The 22,288-nt window shown below is 41.4% G+C and overlaps 1 protein-coding gene across 1 annotated transcript in view; it reads left to right on the plus strand.

Annotated features, from left to right (window-relative positions):
* LOC130086066 (kalirin) overlaps positions 1 to 22,288 on the plus strand; it is a gene marked incomplete at its 3' end in the record, with an annotated part of 206,423 nt that overhangs the window by 125,667 nt on the left and 58,468 nt on the right. Inside the window, exons 9-10 of the mRNA XM_056252176.1 lie at positions 6,697 to 6,927; positions 15,936 to 16,058. Coding sequence (XP_056108151.1) covers positions 6,697 to 6,927; positions 15,936 to 16,058 — 354 coding nt within the window. The remainder of the gene's footprint in view (positions 1 to 6,696; positions 6,928 to 15,935; positions 16,059 to 22,288) is intronic.

The following is a 22,288-nucleotide window of genomic DNA, read 5'->3' on the forward strand; positions in this document are numbered from 1 at the left end:
CTGTCTCCCGGTTCAGTATCGACCCTGAAGGCTTCTCTCACTAATCCATTAAAGAAAACTATTTTTAATCTAGTGGGAAAAGCATTTACGGCAGTGGGTCTAGCAGGAGCCTGCTTGCACACTATAGCAGTGCTACAAGCATATCAGGCTGACCTGCTGTGGTATTTGGACAGAAGTGAGGGAGTTTGGCCCGATGGGGTTTGAGAACTTCGTCGGGCCACAGATTTATCTCTCAGGGATGGCAGCCCTTGTGGTCACTGAGAGACACCTCTGGCTCAATTTGATGGGAATCATGGAGAAAGATACAATATAATCTCTCCCTCGCTATGTCCAACCCCCTGGGGCTGCTGGGCGTGAGCAGCTCCAGCCGTCTAGTTTCTCATACACAACACAGCAGCCAAAGCCTTCAAAGCAGAAGCCGGATCCGAGGACCGTTCTTCATGCTGAGAAAGCTTCGGCTCGAAGGAAAAGGTCTGGCGCCACCGGCGTCAGACCGGTGAGGGCAGCCCCAATCGGGGTGGAATGGTGTACACCTCATTATACGGTGCCCTTTCCATCTCGGTGCCCTCAGGGGATCATTCTGCCAACCCGCCACCCTTGGTGCTCGGGGCGCAGCGGTCTCCAAGCGAGCTTCTGGCGCAGCGTCAACTCGACGTTGCGTCGGACTCGCGCCCTCTGAGGGGGGTTCGAAAACAGTCAGTTCGGGTGGTTCCTGCCAGTATGCTTCAGGTCCCCGAGCTGGCTGTCTTTATTACATCAGAGGCCAGCCTCGAGGGGCTGGTTCCCTTGGTAGATTTTCTGGCAGCGCATTAGCTACTGCCAAATATATCTCTATGGGTCCTGCAGTTAGTAGTAAGAGGCAGATTTGGTTCTCGTCCAAACCCTGTGAGCAAAAAAAGCTATAGAGCAGGTGTACTCACCCGACATTGCGTCGGGTCTTTACAGTCGTTATCTCATTTCTCCAAAAAAGGATGGAGAGCTGCGTCACTTACTAGATCTTCGTCTGTTGGAGTGTTTGGTGCTGGAACTCAAGTCCAAGATGCTGACACTCAAACAGATTGTGACTCAAATCAGATCCGAGGACTGGTTTGTCACGATAGATCTAAAAGACGTATACTTCCATATCTCCATCCTCCCTCAGCACAGGAGGTTCCTGAGGTTTTCTTTGGGGCAAAGAACACCAGTATCAGGCACTTCCTTTCGGTCTAGCTCTATCACCCCGCACATTCACGAAGTGTGTAGACGCAGCTCTGGCCCTGCCAGGCTGCAGTGTATACGCATTCTGAATTGCATAGATGACTGGCTGATTCTAGCGGAATCAGAACAGTTAGCGGTTCGGCACCGAGGTGTCGTTCTCGCTCATATGCAGATGTTGGGGTTGAGGCTCAATGCCAAGAAGAGTGTGCTTTTTCCATTACAGAGAACCACTTTCCTTGGTGTGGTATGGGATTCAGTGACGATGCGGGCCACTCTGTCGCCCGTTCGTGTAGCTGCTATCCTAACAGCCACAAAAGAGCTGAGGCTAGGCCAGTCACGCACTGTAAAACAGTTCGAGAGACTGTTGGGTCTTGTGGCAGTAGTGTCCAACGGGATACCTTTTGGCCTGCTGTACATGAGACCTTTGCAGTGGTGGCTCAGGACCAGAGGGTTCTCCCCGAGGGGAAACCCTCTTCGTATGATCAAGATCACGCGGCGGTGCCTTCGTGCCTTGGTTATATGGAGGAAACACTGGTTCTTAACCCAGGGTCCGGTGTTGGGAGCTCTTTGCCATCGAGTTGCTATCTCGACAGATGCTTCCCTCACCGGCTGGGGAGCGGTATTGGAAGGCCGCTCAGCTCAGGGCTTGGGAGGAGTCATCATCTCGCTTGGCACATGAATTGCCTAGAGATGATGGTCATCTTCAATGCGTTAAGACATCTCCTCCCAGACCTGAGGGGCCATCATGTGTTGTTCTGAAACAGTGACTGTTAGGCCTCAGGGCAGCAGCGTTCAATGTGATACCCTTTGACCTGCTGTACGTGAGACCTTTACAGTGGTGGCTCAGGACCAGAGGGTTCTCCCTGAGGGGAAACCCACTCCGTACGATAAAGATCACGCGGCAGTATCCCCGCGCCTTGGTTATATGGAGGAAACTCTGGTTCTTGACCCACAGACAACACGTTGGTGGCCTATTATTTTGGTCCCTCAGGAAATTACGCTGTCTGAGGGCAGTGTATATTCCAGGGGGGCCAGAATATTGGAGCAGACACCCTGTCGAGGCAGGGGCTGAGGCCAGGGGACTCCACCCCGAGGCAGTGGAGCAAATATGGGAGTTTTATGGCCAGGCAGAAGTGGATTTGTTCTCGTCTCAGCATACGACGCACTGTCCACTCTGGTTATCCCTCACTCAACCAGTCCCCTCGGGGCTGGTTGCTATGGTGCAGACGTGGCTGAGGCTACGTCTGTACACATTTCCCCCTGTTGCTCTGCTCCCAGGAGTTCTGGAGTGATTCCGCCAGGATGGAATAAGCCTATTTAGTAGCACCACCCTGGCCGAGCTGAATTTGGTTTGCGGACCTAATTTTTCTCCTCGACGGACCTCCCTTGGAGGTCCCGATCAGGAGAGACCTTCTGTCTCAGGCAGAGGATGCAATATTGCACCCCCGGCAGGGGATTTGGAAACTGTGGGTTTGGCCTCTGAGGGGGCCCAACTCATAGAGAGTGGTCTCTCAACCGAGGTTATTGAGACCATTCTAATCTCCAGAGCTCCCGCTACGAGGAAACTATATTCACTATTTCGAGAGTTTTTCACTTCTTGGTGTTACCAGCGTCAGTGGGATCCGGTTAACTGTTCAGTAAACACAGTATTCGAGTTTCTGCAAGAACGCTTTGTATCAGGTCTATGTCCTTCCACGCTTAAGGTATACGTGGCGGCCATTGCGGCTCTCCACGCCCTGGTGGGTAGTACATTTTTGGGTCGAGACCCCCTGATCACTCGTTTCCTTCGTGGCACTTTGAGGCTGAGGCCTGCAACTTGCACTAGGGTGCTGGCTTGGGACCTTGCAATAGTTCTAGAAGGCCTATCTGGGGCTCCCTTCGAGCCCTTAGATTTGGTCTCAGAGAAGTTCCTTTCTTTTAAGACTATTTTCTGCTAGCTATTTCGTCCCTATTAGAGTCAGACCTTCAGGCCCTTTCGGTCCCCACCTGCCTTGAGTGCACCGGGGATGGCCAAGGCAATCTTACCCGAAACATGGATATGTTCTAAAGGTGCCTACCATTATTCCGAGGCCTATTGTGCTGCAGGTTTCTGTCCTCCTTTTACATCTGCGGACCAGGAAAGGCTGAACCTCTTGTGTCCAGTGCGAGCACTGGATACTTATGTTCATCGGACATCTTCAATGAGGAAGTCCGACCAGTTATTTATTTGCTTTGGATCACCTAAGAAGGGTCTTCCTGCTTTTAAACAGACGGTTAGTAAGTGGATAGTTGAGGCTATTTCACTTGCATACGAGTACTCTGACCAGCCGTGTCCTTTGGCGGTCAGAGCTCACTCTACGAGGGGTATGGCGGCCTCTAAAGCCTTACTTTTTGGAGTTTCTCTTCAAGACGTTTGTGATGCGGCAGGCTGGTCCTCACCGCTCACATTCGTCAGGTTTTACAGTTTGGACCTGGATGCTGCCCCAGGTTCTCAGGTGCTTAGTGCTTAGTTCCAACAGACTGACACTCAGGTACTTGGAATTCTGGCGTTTTGGGTATTCTCGTTCCCAAAGCGTCGATGACGCATCGCGAGTTCCCTCGAAAGGGAACGTCTCAGGTTACTACTGTAACCATAGTTCCCTGAGAAAGGGAACGAGACGATGCGTCACCCTGCCATACTTCCTGCATCCCTGTGATCGGCTTGCTTCGACTTTTTGAAGCTAATGCCGCGTTTCACCGGATGTGCTCTTATGCCTTCCTGGTCATGACGTCACCCGCCGGTGACACTCATTCTTTCCATTGGACTAGTTGACATTGATGCTCAGACGCATTCACGCTGGGGGCGTTCCCAAAGCGTCGATGATGCATCGTCTCGTTCCCTTTCTCAGGGAACTATGGTTACAGTAGTAACCTGAGACGTTTCGTCAGACTGCAAAGAAATATCGAGCTGAGTATCATCAGCATAACAGTGAACACTAACACCATGTTTTCTAATAATATCTCCCAAGGGTAGCATGTATAGGATTAAAAGCAACGGTCCTAGTACTGAGCCTTGCGGTTCCCCATAATGATTTTCATTAACCTCTTCATTCACTACAAATTGATGATGGTCAGATAAGTACAAATTGAACCATGGCAATGCGGTTCCACTAATGCAAAATGTAATTTCCGAACCTATTCAAAAGAATGTTGGGGTTTGATAGTGTCAAAGGTTTAAGCAGCATTAAGGTCCAGTAACACTAATAGAGAGATGCAATCATGATCGGATGATAAGAGCAAGTAATTTGTAACTCTGATGAGAGCTGTCTCAGTACTTTGATACAGTCTAAATCCTGATTGGAAATCCTTGTAGATACCATTTCTCTCTAAGAAGGAACATAGTTTTGAGGATACTTCCTTTTCTTGTATTTTTGACTGAAAAATGATATTCAAGCTCAGTCTTTGGTTGACTAGTTCTCTAGGATCAAGATGTGGTTTTTAACCAAGTTAACTTCACCAGTTGATGTGGGTCATGTCTAAAACTGTCCATTGAGGATGCTTATGTTACATAATAAACCCACAGCTGTACTAATGTTATTTGAACTAGAACAAACTAGTGAACCGGCCCTAATTAATCTGAAGACACAACAGGAAACAACGCCACAATGTTATTGTGCTACTTTAGTTCACAGATCTCCACCCCTGATACTCAGACTGAAAATATATCCCTGTGTTTCCAAGCTCTTCAGACGTTTACCTGTGACTCTGTTTAAAGATCTGACATTAGAGAATGTGCTCTGTTGTAGATCTTGTTTAAAACATGGAAACAAGTCATATTGACCTTGGTACACAATAAAACACTAAGGGTAGTTTTACACAATCAAATATAGTCTAGGTCTCGAGTGGAGGATCTCTGTTTCTATCACAGATACCTGACGTTACCTCATTTAGATCAAATGAACAATGCCCGATGAGTTACATGCTTATAAGTAATAAGTGTTTAAACACAAACCCTGAACATGAGCAGCTGTAATAGTTATATTTCTGGTTATTATTCTGGAAAGTTTGTGGAAAACTTGCCATGGTTATTCTACTGTATTTCTTGCATCATTTTGATTGAATTTGTTTCAATGTCTGTTTGGTCAAAATTATTGTAAACATTGTCGTTTTAAGCCATTTCAGACAAATACACTATCATTTGGGGCAGGCTTTCCGTTGTCCGGTAATTACCGGACACTGGCCGGGAAAAAAATTAAATGTCCGACAAAATTAAATCTCTCCGGTCAAATTGTCTGATTAAAATTGCCTAATAATCCCGCCCCCCTAACACAATCTGAATTTGAGAATAAGCCTACAATCAAAATGTATAAAGCAAAAATACACCGACCTTTGGCTATGTTATAAAGGAACAGGCTCTACCGTTTGAAAGTTATGAAACAACATTGCATGCTGCATTTCAAATAAAGCGCACGCCTAAAACGGCTGTAATATAGACCTAAACAACGAACGATTGAGTGAGACGTTTCAAATATGGCCAGGCCCAGGCAGGCTAGCCTTAAAAGCTTTTTTCAGAGGCCAGACGCGACGGACGATGGTGAATCAGGAACATCTCATTATATAGATCAGTGGTTCTAATCCGCACACTCGTACAGTTTTTTTTTTCTCTCATCAAAACTGAATAATAGCCTATGTTCATCAGTGGTTACAGCCTATATCAAGCAGGGACACGTTTGTGTGCATTTTATTTTGTGATTTCACCGGAATGAATAGAGAGTCTCCGCAACGGCGATAGATTGAAACGCGCGTCCGAGTGAAGATTGTGCAACTCGCGCAGCGCGTCGTCCATGCAACTGATAGCAGCGGACACGAGCGCTCAGCTTGATTTCAAAAACAACAGATTTTAGCACTAGATCTCTTATTTAATAGCGAACTAAATGAATGATCTGCTAATAATAACATGTTGCATTCTATACGGCCTGATTATGTCATTTTTTAAGTTACTTAGCCTGTCTCCAGTTTTCCTCAGCTTGACTAATTAAGAGGCAATATTTGACCGGCATATCATCAAAATGTCCGTAAAACGAAACCAGTTTTTTCTAGCGGAAACTCTGATTTGGGGTTTTGGATAAGTTTGGGCTCTTTTTTTTTTCTTTTTTTTAGTTGTATGTTTTTGAAAGAAATCACTTATGCTCACCAAAGCTGCTTTTATTTGAACAAAAATACAGTGACCATTATTACAACTGTTTTCTATTTGAATGTATTTTAAACTGTAATTTATTCATGTGATCAAAGCTGAATTTTCAGCATCATTACTACAGTCACATTACAGTGTCACATGATCCTTCAAAAATCATTCTAATATATATATATTTTTAATGTTGAAAACATTTCAGCATTCTTTGATGATTAGAAAGATCAAAAGAACAGCATTTATTTAAAATAGAAATACCTTGTCACATTATAAATGTCTTTGCTGTCACTCTTTATCAATTTAATGCTGAATAAAAGTTTCATTTAAACTGACCACGTCTCTATCTGCAGGTGAGTCAGGATGGTAAGGCTTTGCTTGACGTTCTTCAGCGGCCGTTGAGTCCTGGTAACTCAGAGTCTCTGACTGCAACAGCTAACTACTCTAAAGCCGTGCACTGTATTCTGGACGTGGTCCATGAGGTCCTGCATCACCAGAGACGTCTGGAGAACATCTGGCAGCACCGTAAAGTTCGTCTGCATCAGAGACTGCAGCTCTGTGTCTTCCAGCAGGACGTCCAACAGGTAGATAAATGTTCACATATGTCTACACTCTCTCAGGCTCTCTCACTGACAGAGTGCTCCTAACTAGTTGCCTACTTAGACAGAATATATATACACATCACTTTACCATGGTACTTTTTTTCTACGGGAATAAAATAGTTATCATGTTTTTTTCTTTTCTTAGATGTGCTTTAATTCACCCATAATTTTGAAGTGCAGAATGTTGAATGAGGGAATTTGTCAACAACAGTTCACCATAAATTCAGTGTTGTACAGTTATATACACAGCGTGTGTTTTTTTTTTCCGTTGAGTATTTTTTTAGTGTTGGATATGTGCCCAGAGGAGCAGTTAATATCTCTCCATTAGCCTCTTTCAGCGGGTCTGTGGCAGCTCTGGGCCTGGATTCAGCTCTGGTTTATCAGGCCGGGGTCAGCCCTGAAAAACAGCCAACAGACCCGGCCAAATCAAGATCTGAACCAGAACCAAAGAGCTGAAGAGCCCAAACGGGGGCTGGATTCAGACCAGCCAGAGGCCAAACACAGGGCAGAGAACAATAAAACACACTGCCGTCAACAATAAAATTGACATTACTCAACTCCTGTATCAGTTTCAGGGATGATGAGCAGCATATTGGTTGTTTTTAATCCTCTCTATTCTCTCTTCTGAATTTTCTTTTTACAAAGTGATGAACTTTAAAGTACATTTTAAATCATGTTTCATGTTGCTTAAAATAAGTACACTTTTTTGATGTGTTGACTAACATACTAAAACACGTAAAGTACTTGATTGTACATTTAACTGTAGTCTGTTATTCAATATTACATTTAAAGTTAATATTTTAAATGTACTAAATTACAAATGTTGCATTACAAATTACAAATACAAGTTTCAATAGAAATGACATTAAAGTATTTTTAGTATTTTTTTTTTGTGAAATGCTTGTCAGTAAACAAAGAAGTATGAAATTACATATAAAGATGTACTTAAATCCTTACATCATTGTACTTAAATAGGGTGAAGAGTAACTGTAAAGCATTTAATGTAAATTTAAACTATAATACATTTTCAATCAATTGCAATTAACATCCAATTAAGTGTCCGAAAACATTACAATCAGTTCGTCCTTAATTTTATTATTTAAATACTCTTTTTAAAACTAGGCTAAAGTGTAATTTTTCTTATGGGAATTTAGCTTCGAGCGATTTATTGCTTACTGCATAATAATAACATTAAGTATAAATATTTCAAATGTTTCTTTAAAACATTATTTTAGAAAATTGATGAAGTGATCAATTTGAAAATCAGGTTAATAGTCTTTATGGTCTCTGTACACAATAGTTGTTGAATAGGGGTTTTACCTCGTAGCAGTTTCTGTATTGTATTTTTTATAAGTTGACTGATTGGTCAATATGTCTACTGGAAAACTGTATTGACCAATCAGCATCCATGACCACCATTATCAGTTTTATTAAATGCTTTTTTATTTTATAGGTCTTTATAAAACAAAATCTATTAACAATGTAGATAACCCAGAAACCGATGGGCTAATACAAGAAAGGAATGTGATGTTTACGGCCCTGAACTGATCTTTCATTTTCAATTGAACCATAAATATAATAATTGGTCAATTGAACAGGTGGTGGAATATTAATATGATTTGTAGATTTATCATGCAAATAATGTAATTTACCTCTTGCAATAGATGAGTGTTTAGAGTTGATCTGACCTACTGATTTGTTAAAGCATCACGCACAGATTTTCTGATATGCATGAAACTCAATCTCTGATTGGTGGAGATTTCACCCTCCAAACACTGATCAGGTGGATGCAATAAAAAATGCTAAACTCTTTAAGCACAAACATACGGCTCTGATAAACTTGGATCATTGATTTGAATGAGATATCAACATACTGAATGTTTTCTGGGAGACAGATTGTTATTATTACCCATATTTGGTGATGTTAGTTTGTCTCACCCTGAAATGTTTGCAATTCTTGAGTAATGGAGGGTGAGATGTGGCCAAATGTCTTCAAGTGTGTAGTTAAATACAGGTAATGAGTAGGTTGAGTTATTTAGAGTAAATGAACAGACCTCCCACACTCATACACATACAAGTCATATTTGTGTTCATTACAATTTACAGTTACAAGGAATACTTCACCCAAAAATGAGAATGTGTATCCTGAAAATGTCCTTTTTGAAGCTTGACAGCACCTATGCCAATTCACTGTCAACATTCTGTTGAAACATCTCTTTTTTTTTTTCACATAAGAGAAATGCTAATTTCTGGGTGAGCTGTTTATTTAAAAATAATCTTGTGCCTGTCTAGATTCAACACACTCTTCCCTAGAGTTCTTTATATGAGCTGTCCCTTAATCTGTGGCAGTCAGACACCCTTTTGGATAAGAACCGAGGGGTTCTGCGTTGTTATCTTTGCTTTTTTTTCTGAACTTAGTAATGAATTGGTTGTGGTCACCAGTGAGTCATGGGGTTATCGGCAGAGTACACAAGTGGTTTTGACTCGGTTACTTGGGAAACCCTGATAACCAGAGTAAACGAGGGTTGTGAGTCATGGTGGGGGAGACTGGGGGAGGTGTGAGAGACAGCCTGCTTTATACACATGAGATTTCCATTTCATGCAGTTACTGTTCTGTACCAGTCTGACATAAAATATCTAAGTGTCTCTGTCTTTTTATGCATATATTTTAGTTTTCCTGTGTTTGTCTGGTAAAGGTCAAAATGGTTCCTTGACCTTTATTTTAGACCATTGTGTTTGTAAAATGTCATTGTAAAACAAAAGATCTGAAAACAAGAACATGAACAAAACTCAAAACCAACTGTGACAGTCATCATTTAAAACATTTAGTTGCAATTAGAGTCCCTACGGGTAAGTGGTGTGACATTTGTGTCCAATCAATCAATCAATCAATAAAATAAGTTTTACATTCATTTATTTATTTGGTTGGTTGGTTAAAAAATGTCAAGGTGGTGTAACTATCCACGACAAAATTATTGCATTGTCACAATGTTTGAAAAAGATAAGGACAAGTCTTTTAATAAAGAGCAATAGTATTACACATCACATCACAATGTTAAACGTTAACAAATAAACAATAACTGAGAAAACTGAAGGCTTAAATGCACAGAGGGAATGATCAACAAATCAAGAAACAGGTGTGCAACTAATCAGAAACCATATGAACTAGAACACAGGCAAAAAAAACAGTGACAAAGAAAACTGACTAGAAATGAAACAGAACAAGTCAATGGAAATAAAAAAGACATGACTGTCACATTATGATGGGAGGAGCCAAAGCGCAGACAGGAGGAGCAAGAGGGTGACCCAGAGCCAAATCCTGATGATGGCCCACAGTGGAACCGATGGAGGGAGATGCCATGGTGGAGCCTTGTTGGAGAGCCCAGGCAGAACCAGGGAGACGACCGACTGAGATGGAGCAGGTGGAAATGGAGACCCAGGAGGAGCCAAAGACCCGAACACCCAGGTCGACACCACTAGTCCGGAAGGCCACGGCTAAGCCGAAGGTGGGCGTGGGCGAGGTGGAGATGTGGTCTTGGCAGACAAGGGCATAGATAGTAGAAATGAGGACAATGGCGGAATCGGAGGGAAGGAGGAGCCCGGCAGAGCCAGACAGGTGCAGGATTGAGGAGGAGCTGACGACTCAAAAGTTGACGATGGACCAAGGTGGAGCCAGAGGGACGAGGAGCAGCTGACGACTCAGAAGTTGACGATGGACCAAGGTGGAGCCAGAGGGATGAGGGAGTCCAGCGGAGCCTGAGGAATGACATACCATAGTGGATCAGATGGATCGTTGCGCCAAGATGGAGCCGATGAGTCGGAGGGGCGATGTGGAACCTGGGGTTTGAAGGTTTGAGGTGGAACTGAGGGATCCACTGGCAAAGGCGACTGGGAAGCCTCAGGCAGAGACTGCTGAGGGGCTGAAGGGAGACCCCAGAGATTAGGCTCAGGTACTGGATGGCTTTGGCAGAGGAGGAGGGAGAGGGATGCTGGATGGACTTGGAGCTGGGCAGAGGCAATGGGGGACAACTTTGTACTGAATGACTAAAGAGATTTAGTGCTGGGAGACGAAGACGTGGTGGGATGAAGAGATGAAGATGACTTGGAACTAGGCTTTACCAACGATGACTGAGATGACTTGAAACTTGGGCTTATCCAGCAATGACTGAGACGACTTGGAACTTTTCTTAAAGTCCCTGTAAAGTCAAAATTAAGTATGTGTTCTGAGTTTGTCACACAACAGAAAAATGTGTTATTAGCCACCCAGTCAAATTTGAATGATGAAAAAAGCCGGCAAGTACATAAAATAAGCTATCAAAATCTTGAAAAAATTAGCAGTATTCTCTGCTCTCAAACCCAGTTCTCTGGCTGCGCTGAAACCACGCCCACTTGCGGGAAAGCTGCCGACGGTGATATTAGGTGATACTGCTTTCGGGACGGGGAGATGAAGGTCGAGGCGGGAGATAGTCAGTTCGGCCCCATTCACCAGTAACAGCGGATTATCAGTGAATCCCAGTTGTCTCCGACGAAAGTTTATTAAACTATCCCGTGTAAAATGATCACTACAGAGGCGGGTGTTGGCGGTGATCCTCAGCTCTCCATCAAGATTGGCTCTTCACAAAATGAATCCACCTCTTCTTGATGTGATCGTTTTTAGGAAATTTAAATAAAGACACCGATCTGTTTTGTACATGATCGCATCCAGGTAGTAGCCTACGCATTTCCGTGTCGAAGGCATAGCTACCTAGCAAACTGTAGGCTGTAGTAACTAATAGTACTGACAGTAACTCGCAATTGAGCGCCAAACTGATGCGAATGTGCTCTATTGTTAGGGGAGGGGCCAGTCTCAGTGGCCTCAGTGCGTCATCAAGTAGGGGCGTGTCCAGGCGCTCAGGGGCTCCAGTGTGTCATCGAGCCCCGTTTTAGCCCCGCCCAAAAAATCCAGAAAATAGCAATGGTGAAAAACTGTTTAACGGTCTAACTCCACAATTCAGTAATTCACAGTTCACAGTCTTTGTAATATGTTTTAGCAATACATTTCTAACATTTATAATGGGTTTAGAATTTTTTAAGAATTGCCTTTACAGGGACTTTAACCAGCGATGACTGAGATGAATTGGAACTGTGGATTTTCAGCGATGATTGAGATGACTTGGTACTGGGCTCTACCAGCGATGACTGGGACGACACGGAACTGGGCTTAACCAGCAGAGATGAAAATGACTTGGGACTGGGCTTAACCAGCGATGACTAAGAGGACTTGGAATTGGGTGTTACCAGCGATGACTGAGATGACTTGGAACTGTATGGGACCAGTTGAGACTGTAGAGCAGCAAATTCCTCTGAGATGACTTGGTTCTGGGTTCAACCAGCGATGACTTGGAACTGTGCGTTTTCAGCGATGATTGAGATGACTTGGTACTGGGCTCCACAAGCGATGACTGGGACGACTTGGAACTGGGCTTAACCAGCGAGACTGAGATGACTGGGAACTGGCTTAACCAGCAGAGATGAAGATAACTTGGAACTGGATGGGACCAGTAGAGACTGTAGACCAGCAAACTACTCTTCATCCAATTCATCCAACACCAATTCCATCGAGCTCCAGCTTAGTTTAACACCTCGGGCAGGGTAGTGTCGGTGGGGCTCCAATTCATCCCCTCGAACTCCACTAATATGCCCTCCGTGACAGACGCTGTTGCCGGCTCACACACCTGTCCAGACTCCACTGTGGGCTCAGGCTCTGAGACTAAAATAGCCTCTGGTGAACGTTCAGGCTCTGGATTCGTGGCGGGCTCCGGCTTTGAGTCTGTGATGGGCACTGGCTGTTCCACTGCGGGCATGGCTGACAGTGGGCTGGGCTCTGGGTCCGAAGTGGGGCTGGCAATGTCCTCAGCAGTGAGGTCAAATGTGAGTCACACTGCACCAGCACCAGCACCCACTGCAGATACTCTGCGAAGCTTCTTCTAGGACCATCTACGGGCAGGCATGCCTTTGAATTTTCATCGAGGCCAGTGTTATAGAATACACATAGAGAGTGGTTGGAGTAGTGGGTAAGGCATGACAAGAGAGATGAGTGATGCTGAATGACAAATTATGATAAAATTTAATAAACTGAGAGAGTGAAAACACTACACACATAAAATATTAACGTTAAATGTTAACGTGGAAACCAGAAATGAGAAAACTGAAGGCTTAAATACACAGAGGGAATGATCAACAGAACAGGAAACACGCAACTAATGATGAACTAGAACACAGGCAAAACAGTAACAAAGTGAACCATGACTACAAATTAAACAGAACAAGACAATGAAACTAAATAAGACATGACTGTGACAAGCAACGCCAAGGTCATGGGTTTAAATTTTCGGGGAATGCAGGAACTGATAATATGAATATCTTGAATGCAATGGAATTCGCTTTGGATAAAAGTGTCTGCCAAAATAATAAAACGTTTAATTTTTTATTAAACAAAGGCACTTTTAAGAACTTGCCATTTTAAACTAAATTTTTTCTAAGATTTTTCCTTTTCATAATCTTAAAGCAGGAGAAATTGTAATAGCAGTTCTGACTGTTTACGAAACACTCAGTCTGCTCAGTTTATTATGTCTTTTCCTTGATTATTTCTTGTACTTGATTATTATCATAAGTTTGATTTGCTGAGGTTCTTTATGTAAACAGTCATTACAAAGCATAATCAATAGTTATGAACACACACATAACAGATTTTTTGAGTCAAACATCTTGCGAGTCACAATGACTGATAGTCAAACCAGAATGCCTGATTGTTATTGAATTATGAGTTGATTTATTTGGCCAAACAGGTGTTTGGATTGAGTGGATGTAACCTGTGCCATCTGTGTACTCCAGATTGTGAGCAACCGTATCTTCTGATTGACTCATCACGCAGGACTATATTTATCTCATCAGCCTCTGTTAATGTGCGTGTGAAAGAAGGAAGCTGTTTTTAGAACATGAAGTGGACGCATTAATCAATGTAGCAAAAACAAGAACTCATTGACGCAATTGTTTGCATGTTTGATTATCATTGTATCACTTGCAAACACGCAAGTGTAGCAGAAGAACCACATTTACCTCGACTGTAACCAGAAAAAGGTGGTCAGATGCTTGGTGTTTGTTTCAAAATTAAATCAATTAAACCACAGATATGTATCGGTTTAGTATTTTCAGGCTATATTTCTCTCAAAATTGTATCATGTAATTGAGACATATTGAAAAAGTTTATAATTGAATAAAAATGCATTTAATATAATCTGGTAACCCTTTACAATAAGGTTCCATTTGTTAAACATTGTTCAAGTGCTGCAGCATTTAGTAATCTTATTTTATATTAATTCAAATTTGTACTAATACATTATTAAAATCACAAGTTGTATCTGTTAATATTATTTAATGCAATGAACAATGAATATGTATTTTTAACTAACGTTAGCAGGATTTATAAAACAATTACTCATTGTTAGTTAATGTTTGTGCATTATGCATTAAATGATGTTAACTAATGAAAATAAAATGTTTTCAAAATTTTGAATATGATGTTGAAACATGATGTTATGTCACCTGCCCATTTATTTTTATATTTTTATTTCTATATTTATTTTTTAAGGAATTTTGGGCGAAAAATGCATGACAGGGTTGAATTCGTGATTGAGTCGACTGACAACTCTATTAAAAGGTAGGGTAGGACGTTTTTTTTTTTTATATAAAAACTTTTTGTTATTCTGGTTAAAACTCTCTTCACATCCTTTTAGCAATCAATAAAAGAATTGGTCTAAATATAAAAATAAATACATACATCATCTGTGGATGACTCAGGAACAAAAAAAATGTCCATCCAATTATTCCATTCGATCTGATGTCATACCTGCCTGTCAGCATATGTAGTTCACGCAACTACATCACACGCAAACAAACAGCAGACACCTTTTACAGTTCCTCCTGAACCAAATCAACGAGCTTATGCTGCGTTCACGCCATGTCATAACCGTAATTACGAGATGGAAACCTTTAACATTCTACCCGATTTTTGTTTCTGTGTAAACACTATCAACGCTGAAATGAATCTGCGTCAGTCAGGTGGTACAAGTAAGAGCTCTGTAAGTTGTTTATGTTCATTATTATTGTGGTGTTACTGTATGTGCTTTGAGACATGAGGTAATTTAACGTCGTCCCTGTGACGCTTTGCAGACTCTGCTGTGATCGTTCATGTGTTTTGAAGGAGGTGTGGCTTTGGAGACGCTCTGAAAGGAGGGTGGGATCTCATGCTTTCAAAGTTTAGTTTAGTTTATTGATTTATAAAGCACATTTTAAATCAACAGATGTTGAAACCAAAGTGCTGTACAAGAATATATAAAATAGAATTAATACAGATTTTCTTTAAAAAAAAGGAAAAGTTTTTTGTTTCAAAGCTACCTTGCTATTGCTAGCTGCTCTCAAATGGCCTACCCTTCCTTTCAGTCTCCTCAGCTATAAAAGAGCAACCTCTAAACATTAAGTTTTTTGTTCTGTTTATATAAACACAATTAATGCACATAGACAATAAGGGGAGATTGTTCTGCACGTTTATATATTTTAAAAACTTTCTCAGTGTTTAGTTTGAGCATGTCAGCATTGCTGGATTTCTAGTGTTTGATTGTGTTGCCTAAGTCACATTTCACATCAGTCTAATCTAAAGATGTCGCTGGGGGAATGTTATTTGCAACACAGTGTCCCTAGGGATGATGAAAAAGAGTCTTTGGATCACTATTGGACAGAAAACCGATGCTGATTGATCACTCTTCCTTCATATGCCCATGAGAGTATGCGAGCAGTCACTGGCACTGGTGTGTGTGTTATAACTGGCTTTCTATATGTAACATTAATTGAACGGACTAGGGAAAACAGAAGCTTGCTTGATAGACTCTCTTTCGGCTCTGTGTTGTGATTGTCAGTGCACTTACTGGATTGTGTTTGTTTGTGTGTTGCAGGTGATTGACTGGATAGAGAACCATGGAGAGGCTTTCCTCAGTAAACACACAGGTGTGGGCAAATCCCTGCACAGAGCCAGAGCCCTCCAGAAACGCCATGATGACTTTGAGGAGGTGGCACAGGTGAGACAACGGCTGCATCCAGTCAGATTAATACAAAACCGTCGGACTAATCCACATCAATCTTATTTAAGCCACTTGTTTTCAGATCGAATCATTCAGTTATATCCATCAAAAACAGCCAATTAAAAAGTTTCTCAGACAATATGTGCAATATCAGGTCTTAGTGCATAGTAGCACATCCAATAAACAGTTTAAAAAGGGGCTTCATTAACATTTACAGTCATTTTTCAGGCTTAATTGGGGGTTTTCACGTTCCGGTGTGATGCAACATTAATAATACCCTTGCACCGGCAGAATTTTTCATTTCAGTATGAAGACTGGATGACTTCAGCTTATTCTAGTCCAGTGGTTCAAACTGGGGTGTGTGAGGTAAAAGGGGGTACACGGACAAAATGCGGAGTTTTGCCGTTCGTTTACTTCTACCCACCTTAAAATAACATTAAAAGGGATTGTGTATTTCTAACAGGCAAAATGCCACCTCTAGTTTAAAAACAGTAAAATGGTAGTGCCATAAAATGACATCCAATCAAATTACCTCATCTTTTGTGGTCAAAACTGACATGCAGTATGACATGGGCGTATAATATGTCCCTCGCACTTTAAGAAACGTAAATTTGTGCCCCGCACTTTTCTCGGGTAGTGTGTTCACGTAGCTGTTTTCATCGGCCAATGTTAATAAAACTAGATTTAAATTCAAAGAGACAAGACAGTCTATGTATGATCTGGTGTTTTATTCTTATCCAAAACGAGGCGATGTGAACATTAGGGAGTGTGTTTTATTCATACTGGAAGCCGGAGGGCGCCCTCGCGCAGAAAGTCCACAGGTGAGAATCATAGAAGTCATTACACTTGTGACTTTCCAGGAAACCCCTTATATGGACAAAGGCATCCAGCTAAAGCTGAACCATTTTGACTGATGAAACGTGAAGACAATAAACACACGATTACGATAAAAAAAATGTTTTTGCTTTATTCTGTGGTAAAAAAAAATCCACGATGACTTAATGCACAAGGGTTTGTAGTAAATAAACCAATCATAAAGTTGTCATAAGGAAAATAAAGAAAAAAATATTATAGAATACAAATTTGTGGTTTGTTTTATTTGAGCAAATTAGCTAAGTAAAAGCAAAAGATTTTAAAAAAAATGTAAAAAATAAACCCTATCAACTAGACAAATGTCAGAAAAAATTACACTTGATATTACACTTGACATTTGAAATGATCCCTACGCCCCTGTCAGCATGCATATGAGTTTGCTGGCTTAACAAATCACGCTGCATTACTGTTGTTCTCGACAACATACCTCTGTAGAAGTGGGGAGTTCTCAATGAATGGCATTAAATTAACAGAGGTTTAGATGTTCAAAGTTTGAAGTCACCATTATGGTGATCAGTGCTTGCTTTAGTTGGGCTCTTGACCCTTGACCTTTTAACATTATCATATTTGATAGTCACATTTTTATATTATTTTAAAAAAGAAAGAAAAAAACGAAGATGTATTGATAAGTAAAACTACATTGCTTCAGTCCAGTCAGTGTTCATCGTGAAATATACACTCACCTAAAGGATTATTAGGAAAACCTGTTCATTTTCTTATTAATGCAATTATCTAATCAACCAATCACATGGCAGTTGCTTCAATGCATTTAGGGGTGTGGTCCTGGTCAAGACAATCTTCTGAACTCCAAACTGAATGTCAGAATGGGAAAGAAAGGTGATTTAAGCAATTTTGAGCGTGGCATGGTTGTTGGTGCCAGACGGGCCGGTCTGAGTATTTCACCATCTGCTCAGTTACTGGGATTTTCACGCACAACCATTTCTAGGGTTTACAAAGAATGGTGTGAAATGGGAAAAACATCCAGTATGCAGCAGTCCTGTCAACAAAATGCCTTGTTGATGCTAGAGGTCAGAGGAGAATGGGCCGACTTATTCAAGCTGATAGAAGAGCAACTTTGACTGAAATAACCACTCGTTACAACCGAGGTATGCAGCAAAGCATTTGTGAAGCCACAACACGCACAACCTTGAGGCGGACGGGCTACAACAGCAGAAGACCCCACCAGGTACCACTCATCTCCACTACAAATAGGAAAAAGAGGCTACAATTTGCAAGAGCTCACCAAAATTGGACAGTTGAAGACTGGAAAAATGTTGCCTGGTCTGATGAGTCTCGATTTCTGTTGAGACATTCAGATGGTAGAGTCAGAATTTGACGTAAACAGAATGAGAACATGGATCCATCATGCCTTGTTACCACCGTGCAGGCTGGTGGTGGTGGTGTAATGGTGTGGGGGATGTTTTCTTGGCACACTTTAGGCCCCTTAGTGGCAATTGGGCATCGTTTAAATGCCACGGCCTACCTGAGCATTGTTTCTGACCATATCCATCCCTTTATGGCCACCATGTACCCATCCACTGATGGCTACTTCCAGCAGGATAATGCACCATGTCACAAAGCTCGAATCATTTCAAATTTGTTTCTTGAACATGACAATGAGTTCACTGTACTAAAATGGCCCCCACAGTCACCAGATCTCAACCCAATAGAGCATCTTTGGGATGTGGTGGAACGGGAGCTTCGTGCCCTGGATGTGCATCCCACAAATCTCCATCAACTACAAGATGCTATCCTATCAATATGGGCCAACATTTCTAAAGAAGGCTTTCAGCACCTTGTTGAATCAATGCCACGTAGAATTAAGGCAGTTCTGAAGGCGAAAGGGGGTCAAACACAGTATTAGTATGGTGTTCCTAATAATCCTCAAGGTAACTGTGTAGAAGGCATGTGGTTGATTGTGTACAACAGGTTTTTCAGCAAAGTTTTCATCATGTTGGCCTTAAAAATTTGATTTATAAGTAGGGGTTATTATTATAAGGTTAATTATCTCAAACAAAAACCTCTTTCTAAGATTCACGAACCTTGCAAACCTTGGAAAATCTACTCATTGTACTAACATGACTTTCTTTCCATGTGGCCTGATAAAATAAAGCATCCAGAAGTTGCAGTTGCTCTTGCCATTGTGTGTGCAAGCTCTAAATGGCCAGTGGCTATGCTGTACTATTCTGAGACTGTAAAAATCGACTGTCACAATGTTTTAATGCCGAGCACTGTTGACAGTCATGGCTTGTTAGAACAAAAACTCAGACTAACATGGAAGAAATGTGATTTATCGCTTATCATGGTGAGCCTAGTTTGGTCCCAGTCCAACAGTACAATTAGAATCAGGCGCTGACACATGTAGGACTGAGACTTGTGTGTCCCACTAGCACACATCTGCTGTGTCTTCCTGCCATGCAAACAAAAACCATTCTATCAGGAGCTTTTCCCATACGGCACAAATCTCAAACAGACCCCACTAGCCACAAGGAGACAATCCTCTGGATAATTACAGGAAGATGTTTTTGGTGTCTGCCCCTTTAGAGACATTTAATCAAATGATATAATAAAGATGTCAACATATGCAGTGGTGGTAGCACAGCAAACACAAACGCTTCAGAGAACGTGCTAATGGAAATGTTTTCAGGCCTCTGGAGCTCCATCAAATGAGCTTCACAGATGGTTTCCTTTACTGTATGGGCAATGAGTTCAGATATGTTCATAAAGCAATTTCCAAATGCCCCCAGTGTTGTAATGCATCCTAAATATTCATAATTAGTAACTTGAGGTTAAAAGAAATGAGGGTAGAAGTGTGAAAATTCACAGTCAATTTGTGTTGTTGTAAACTCATCTCAGGAGAGAGCTGTGTGGTATTGGTCTCTTTTTTTGGAATCGGCATATGTGTCTTTTCAGGCTGTTGTTTCTACATTGCACACAAAACAAAAGTCAAATAAACATGATTGAATGTTGATATTATTGGAAAACTGCCACATTGGATGTGCCTCGCTCACACGGTATTATTGTAAAAACAAAGGACTTAACTACTGTACTGTATATGTTGATGTTCTCCTTATTAATGGCTATTACAGCAATATAATGGAATGCAGGTACAATATGTTAGGGGCATTCTTTTGTATATTTTTATATTAGTCAAGCTTTGTAGAACTAAAAACAGCCATAATGCAGTGTTTAATGATTGTTTCTCTCGCTAAACCAAAATAGAAAAAAAAAAGTCTGTTTTTGCTACTGTAACGTTAAGGGCCAGATTTTCTAAACAGGGTAAATTAGCACAATCCCATAAAAGCACAGATGGGAGTGGAAAGTACTGCGCTTGATCTACTGATGACGTGCACATTAAAGAACACAGACACAGCCGGATCATTTCCATAATGACCAACGCAATCTACCAAGAGCAGCGCAAATTAGCGTCTGGTTTAAGACATGCTTTTTTTGGGGCGGTAAATAATGGTTCAAATAGCAATAAATTGACGAGTGCAAACCTTAGTAGATCAGTTTGAATGAGTCAATTAAATACTCTCCTCCCATAAATTTTCCGTCTGAAAGGGAAACACCTACAATTGCATATGCAATAAGTTCAGCCGCAAAAATATCCCTGTCCACGCCTTTTCAGCGCTTATTTTTCACTGCGTGTCTTAAGTAAATCCTGACAGTAGTTTTGAACACCAAAAGAGGGTTTGTTGGTGCAAGCTGTTAGTAAATCTAGCCCTAAGACTTCTGTATGTAAATGATGTCTGTTATAACTGGATAACCTCTGTGGGAACATTTGGGTTCCCAAAGTCAAAAGCACATTAATATTTTACATGGTGACATTGATTTTTAGCCTTTCATGACAGACTTATGAGCTCTGACATAAAGTGGGGATGTACTGTATACACTACTGTTCAAAAGTTTGGGGTCAGTAATTTTTTTTTAAAGAAATTAATACTTTTAAATTCAGCAAGTATGCTAGCCTGGATGCCAGCCCGAACCCAGCCCACAACATTATTTGGTCGGGAAGTTCGGTCTGGACTCGATCCATTGAGGAGTAATTATGATCGGTTCAGAAATCGTCGGGCCAATCAAATTGCCAGGGCGGGCTTTATACGATGATGGACAGAAGATCTGCAGTTACGTAATCCTCACGTTATCAAAGAGCGCTTGGGTTGAACTGGTTTCCCTCAGAGAAGACTGCAGCTGGAGAATTGAGATTTATAGATTCCGCTATCGCGTCTGTTGTAAAAGAAATCGACAGCGCATTCATTTTAAAAGACGAACAGAGAACTGCAATCAAGGCATTTGTCGATCGGAAAGATGTGTTTGCCGTCCTTCCTACGGGATTCGGCAAACGTTTAATTTATCAGCTGGCTCCGATGGTCGCTAAGAAGACGGGACGCAATGAAAGCCCTGCGGTCGTTGTGGTTTCTCCTTTGGTCGCACTCATGGAGGACCAAGTAAAAGAAGCAACACTCATTATTTTACTACTTCTTCCAGCGCGCGTGTAGTTGAGTTCTGTTGATAATTATGCGTAGCTCAACATACGTCACTTACTGCGTTGCTCTGATTGGTTGTAGGTCTATCCAATTGAGTGCAGAGTGTTTTTTTTTTCCTGGTTCGGTTAAGACACGCCTCATAATCAAAGCCCTATAGAGCAGTATCAGACTCACATTCTGACTAGAATATGAGTGACGAAGTCAGGCTACAAGTATGCATTAAATTGATCAAAAGTGACAGTAAAGAATTATATAATATAATGTATATAATATAATAATATAATGTTACAAAAGTTATCTGTTTTAAATAAAAGCTGCTCTTTGGAACTGTCAATTCATCAAAGAATCCTGAAAAATTGTTTTTCACGTGTTGACTGACAGCTCTCCTGTCCTCATGCTGAGACAAATCAGGAGTGAGATACAGTGTTGTGTGCGCTGTGTGAACATGATGGTATTGTCGTTCTAGACTAAATGTGAGCCAGCATTTACTCTTTTGCACAAAAACAGATTCAGTATTCCTCAGAAAAAAAGAAAAAAAAACTGTCAAATGCAAACTCATTATTTTATTGCTGAAGTAAGAGTCTTGAACTTTCTTCTCTTGCGTCATTTCACTTTTGGTGTGAAAAGTGCCTTTCAATTTGCCAAAAACAGAACTTTTGTTTTGTTTTTTCTTATAAAAAGCCGGTAACACTTTACTTGAAGGGGTGTGCATAAGACTAACATGACACCTTCATAATCATGACATGACACATGTTATGAATATGAAGGAAGTTTTATGCATGTTTGTGACAACTGTCATTAAGTGTCATTCGCTCAATTATGACATTTTTAATGCAAATATGACATTGTTTGAGATGTCTTTGT

This window comes from Rhinichthys klamathensis, unplaced genomic scaffold (genome assembly GCF_029890125.1).
Source record: "Rhinichthys klamathensis goyatoka isolate OS25496 unplaced genomic scaffold, OSU_Roscu_1.1 h1tg000093l_1, whole genome shotgun sequence".
In the NCBI taxonomy this organism is placed as follows: Eukaryota; Metazoa; Chordata; class Actinopteri; order Cypriniformes; family Leuciscidae; genus Rhinichthys; species Rhinichthys klamathensis.